Genomic DNA, 5,614 nt, shown 5'->3' with positions numbered 1-5,614 from the left:
AATTGGAATAGTTAAGATATAAACAATCTTATATGGGGAAATCTTGCCTTAACTCATGGTATTTTCTTTCTAACTAGTTACATTATGTAATGAACAAGATACATGTATTATGTACACATATGTAGTGGAGCTGATGGAGGTTCCCTATGCTTTTAATGTAGGGTGCAAAAAAGAGAAAATTGTACTGTAGTGCAGCAAACACAAGACTACTTGTCTGTCCTTTTTATGGAATTCTAGGAGCTAATACCTATATTGACTGTGTGGCTAGAAAGTAAAATAAGGGTCAGGCTTCTTTCTTCATTTGGGAGATCTGGCTTCCTTCTTCATTTGTAGCAACATTAAATTTTCATTAGAAGGGAAACAAAACCAAAAATGACAAATGCTGTTCCTTATCCTATCAGAGAACATTGGTCCAATCAGTTCTGTGTCCCTGCAGTATTGTGGCCATGCAAAACAGCTTCCTGCCTTTCAGTAACTCAGTTTAATACATGATTATAATAGAGGTTGTTAAATACTTGGCTTTTCACAAAGCCGCCAAAAGTTCCTGTGTAAAATAAGCAGACATAGGATGAGAGGATGAGTCCTGTCGTGGATTAGAAACTGGCTAAGCAATGGTAAGCAGGAGTGTAGGAAACAATGCAGAATTCTTGTGATGGAGTGGAGTAAACAGTGGGGTCCTCCAGGGGTTAGGATTGTGACTAGGGTGATCTAATTTTTTCATAAGTGATCTGGAGCTGGCAGTAAATGTTTAAGAAGCAAGTTTGCAAATGGCACCAAATTATTCAGGAGGGTTTAAAATTGAAGAGGATTGTGAGGAGCTCCAAGGATCTTCCCAGTTTGGATGAGAAGGCAACAATATGGCAGGTCAGGTTTAGTGTAAGTAAGTATAAAGTGTAAGTAAGTATATTTGTGGCAAGTGCCTTATTTTACATATACACTGATTGGAGTGGAATTTGTCCTGGTGGGGACTAACCTGATTTTGGCGGTTGAGGTAGATAGCTAACTGAAAATGTTGGCATGCAGTAATAATGAGGCAAACAAATTCTGTGCTAGGGATTCTTAAGGAAGGGATTGAAAATAAAATGATCAGTATTGTAATGTGCTTCTATGGTCCACATTTGGGATATTCTGTACAATTCAAACACTGTCTGCCCTCCATTTACTTTTGCAGCCCTCCCCTCTCCAAGACCCTGATTGTCAAGTTACTCCCACCTACAGTGTTTTATTTATTTAATGTTTAGAGGAAGATGTGGATGCTTTTCATGACGTGTGCTTTCCAAACTTCTGTTACACAATTGCTTCTGTTCCTCAGGAATGTGCAGTTGAAGGAGGCGATTGCTGTAATAACTGCTCTCTAACGGCTACCTCCCAATGCAGTGATGGACTTTGTTGTAAGAAATGCCAGGTATGTATTTAAGTGGCTTTTGTTTTGCTATTTAAAATAGACCAGCTTGTCTGCTTTCATGAAGATTAATTAGCAGGGCTTACTTATTTTTGAAAGGTTCATTTTCAGAGTTTAACAAAAACTCTTGAAACGTTTTCTTTGGAAGGAGGACATCTTTGTAACAGTCTCTTTGTCTCTAAGTCTGAAAGTTTCCCAGGTATTGCTAATCAAATTAAAGGCAATGACTGTAGTGCTCCTACCCAGTAGTTATCACTAGACCTCAGACACTCTCATGCCAACCCAGCAGGAGGTTGGGCTGGAGCCCCTTGATGGGCAGAGCACTCTGGACTAACATTAACAAAACCAGGAGTCAAGTTACTCTTGCTCCTAGACCACAGTAGGCTGCCACCAGGCTTGCTTCATCCAGGAATGCAAAGCACAAGCCAACCCTGCTTCCTTTAGGACATTAAACAGAAATCCAAACCATCTCCTGAGAGTCAGGAGTTCTATACACACACACACAATGTTGGTAGGGCCAAAAAAGGCAACTAGAAAATCTTCTGCAAACCGGTATGTAACTAAAAGGTTTTATTTATGGTGCAAAGCAATACCAGCATACTATGTGAACAGAAAATAAAAAAGGTTTTTAATATCTCTAACTAAATTACCTTGGTTATTACAGTACCAGTTATCCACAGCAATTCTTGAAGCATAACAAAGAACAATCCTCTTACAGCAGTTCAAAAGGCAGACCACAATAATCTCAGTCCATTCGACAGAATCTCAGGGTTTTCCCAACTGGAATAACAATAGCACCCTGTAGCATAACCAGCTAAGGGTCTAAAGTTAGACAAAGAAAATAGAGACTTCATTTTTAATCTCTTCTGGGAACACCTGACCATAGACACTAATTACCAATTAGATCTAGTAACCAGGTTCACCTGGTCCCAATACCAGTCAGGGAGTTTGACATATGTAAATAAAGTATTTGACAGATGTAATTGAAAGCTAAACTAGTTGACATTCACATGCTAGGCATTGCAGAGGAACCCACAATCAGTTTCAGTTGTCCAAGGCCATTCCTACTAAGTACAGTCTTTGTAGTGTCAGTGCAAGGCAACAAAAGATAATGGTCTGTAGGTGGGCCTTATCTGCGCTTCTGAAACCTCAAGGATATAAAACTAAGCACTGGCCTCCTGCAAGGAACTAAACACAAAATAAACTGCTAAAAATAAAATCATCCCCGGTGACTACAATGACAAAGGAACTAAACACAAAATAAACAGCTAAAAAAAATCATCCCCGGTTACAGCATCACAGTAATGTCAGTTTAGCATTTCAGAAAAAGCAATTGTGTGATATTCTAGGTTGAACTGTTGACCAGGTATAGACATGTTCTGATCTTTCTTTCCCCAGTTTGAAGAAAAGGGAGTTGTGTGCAGAGGAGCAGTAAATGATTGTGATATTCCAGAACGTTGTTCAGGATCTTCCAATCAGGTGAGGTTGCAAAACAAAAGAAACACAAAATCTGAGTAATATGGAATTGCTTAAAGCAAATTTTGGGGGAGGGAGGCAATGTACAAAAGCTAAGTTTGAACAGCTACATTTACATTAATTTTAGATATTAAAATACAACTTTAAAAGGTCACTCACTGTCCAGCTTATCAAGTGGTTCCTTCCGCTTTATCTCTAGTGTTCTCCAAATCTCCATAAAATGGATGGGTACTCATGTGATAACAAACAGGTAAGTGTGGTTTTTAATTTGATTTTATTTTTATTGTAACAATATAGGATAAGCAAATTAAAGTGGGTCTGTTCATACATTTGTAGAATCTGTAAAAAGGACTCAGATGAGGTAGTGAAATTTCTGCTTTTAGATGTTTACTATAGAATTTAGTTCCTGTTGTATAATTCTAGCTTTATTTTCTTTAAAAAAGATCAAGGTCTTGGGTTGGATCCAGCATTACATTTCTGCTGGAGGGTGAGTTTCTCTGTTCCCTCCTTCCTCTATTACTCTCTAACTCATCCTATGTGGTTTTCGGGGGGTCCCCCTAGGTCCCAGGAGCAGCATTTTGGGCTGCAGTGGGACAGGGGAGGTAATTTTCATCAGCAGAAATTATTGTTGAATCCAAACCTTTATCCACATACTTACAGGAGGAAAAAAGGAGTGATAAACCAAAAGTAAATAAATAAAGGAAAATAGCTCATTTATTTCTGCATTTGGAAATCCCACATTGTGTGGCCAGTGATGTAATCTGGAGCACAGCAGTGTCCAAAACCTTCTCACCATTCATTGTAAAACTCCCCACACCTGTAAATCCCCCAAAGCCGACTCTAGTAGAAAATATAATTGCTCTCTTTAGCAAATATATCAGGCTATTTTTTTTGATATGGAAAAAATATTAATGTTACGTCCTTTTGTTGCTTTTCGTTTAGGGTGCTTGTTTTGGAGGACGATGCAAAACAAGAGACAGACAGTGTAAATATATTTGGGGAGAACGTGAGTAAATACTTTAAAAGTTTTTTTTGCTGATATCCCTTTGAAAGCCAAGTCCCTTGGTATCAGGGCAGATGACATCTAGCATGAGAGATAGACTGTATGACATGTTAAAAAGGAGGTTTTTTTGTCAGCCTGTCCCTGTTTTGAAGCCAGCACACTTGTTATCAGACATTTTCTGCCACAGTTTGTTTATTTTATTTACTTCATTTATATCCCACCTTTCTCCCCAGTAGGGACCCAAGTTAAGCACATTGTTCTCCTCTGTCCTCGGTATTATATTCACAACAACCTTATGAGGTAGGTTAGGCTGAGAGTGTGTGATTGGCCCATCATCACCCAGAAGATAGAGTGTGGACTCAAACCTGGATTGCCCAGATCCTAATATGACACTCTAAATACTACACCACACTAGGGGATTGTCCATCTTCTTTCATGTATCCTCTGGTCCTTTTTAAGCCGCAGGAATTAGAGAATACAATGAAAGGCTGCAGGAATCCTTTTGCAGGCTGGGACTCCATAGACGATTCAACAGCCAGCCATTTTACCTGAAACACTGCAAGTTCCTAAAAAGAAAACAACCACGAACTTGTGCGCTTTCATAACGATGCAGTGCTTTATACACTATTATCCATTTCACATTCCAATTCCCTTTTATTTCTCCCTATCCCTGAGGTCTGGGGCACTGTGTACACAGTGGGAGGGCTTCTAATGTCCTGGCCCCACTGGTGGACCTCCTGATGGCACTGGTATTTCTGGCCACTGTGTGATACAGAGTGTTGGACTGGATGGGCCTTTGGCCTGATCCAACATTGGCATCTCTTATGTTCTTATGTTCTTATGTACACTTGCGTTGAAAGCCCTTCAGGCAGGGATGTTTCTTTTTGAAAATTCCCTGTGAAGGGCTTAATTTATTTTGAAGGTAATATAAGTATTGAGTTGGACCCCATGGATCCATTCTGCTAGCAGAGGCAGAAGGCTCCAGGATGGATTCTCAGGATCTAACAAAATGACTGGAGTACCTAGAATATATTTTATAGGTTGTACTCTGGTTTCAGTCTTTGTGATTACAGTTCCCTTTTAAAAAAAGATAGATGTTATTACTAAATAAATGTACTTCTGTTTTTAGATGTGACAGCTGCTGACAAATATTGCTATGATAGACTGAATATAGAAGGGACTGAGAAAGGTAACTGTGGCAGAAACAGAGATACTTGGATACAGTGTGAAAACCAGTAAGTTAAACTACTTTGTTCACAAAGTAACTTTAATTTATTTTAGAATTGTTTTCCCCAAACATTGTAGGTTATGCACACCGTTCTGCAAGGAACCGAATCTAATGTGTTGTCTCAGACCCAGACACTCACATTGGCAGTCCCTAAAATGTTCTCCTCCATAGTATCCAGCTGCATCTATTTTTCTAGCCAATTTCATTACTGTTGTCCACCACCCTTACTCCCAGAGGCTGAATTTGGAGTGTTAGCAGGTCACATCTCTACATCTAAAAGTTGGACACATTTTTAATCTAAAAGTTGGCCTTTTTGATGGGTTTCTTGTGGTCTGATGGCCATAGCTTCACACAACAACAACAACAACAACAACAAAACCCTTATATTCAAGACCTGTTTCAGAGGGTAGCCATGTTGGTCTACAGTAGAACTATCCAGGTGGGTAGCTGTGTTGGTCTGAAGCAGCAGAACAACGTTTGAGTCCAGTGGCACCTTTCAGACCAA

The 5,614-nt window shown here is 39.4% G+C and overlaps 1 protein-coding gene across 1 annotated transcript in view; it reads left to right on the top strand.

Annotated features, from left to right (window-relative positions):
• The window catches only part of ADAM22 (ADAM metallopeptidase domain 22), a 158,255-nt gene that overhangs the window by 112,472 nt on the left and 40,169 nt on the right, over positions 1 to 5,614 (top strand). Inside the window, exons 17-21 of the mRNA XM_015424136.1 lie at positions 1,313 to 1,405; positions 2,801 to 2,881; positions 3,078 to 3,128; positions 3,821 to 3,884; positions 5,011 to 5,116. Of these exons, the coding sequence (XP_015279622.1) occupies positions 1,313 to 1,405; positions 2,801 to 2,881; positions 3,078 to 3,128; positions 3,821 to 3,884; positions 5,011 to 5,116 (395 nt within the window). The remainder of the gene's footprint in view (positions 1 to 1,312; positions 1,406 to 2,800; positions 2,882 to 3,077; positions 3,129 to 3,820; positions 3,885 to 5,010; positions 5,117 to 5,614) is intronic.

The sequence above is a fragment of the Gekko japonicus genome, unplaced genomic scaffold (genome assembly GCF_001447785.1).
Source record: "Gekko japonicus isolate JY-2015 unplaced genomic scaffold, Gekko_japonicus_V1.1 scaffold1268, whole genome shotgun sequence".
In the NCBI taxonomy this organism is placed as follows: Eukaryota; Metazoa; Chordata; class Lepidosauria; order Squamata; family Gekkonidae; genus Gekko; species Gekko japonicus.
The sequence above is the reverse complement of the archived record's forward strand: the minus strand, read 5'-3'. Positions and strand labels throughout refer to the sequence as shown.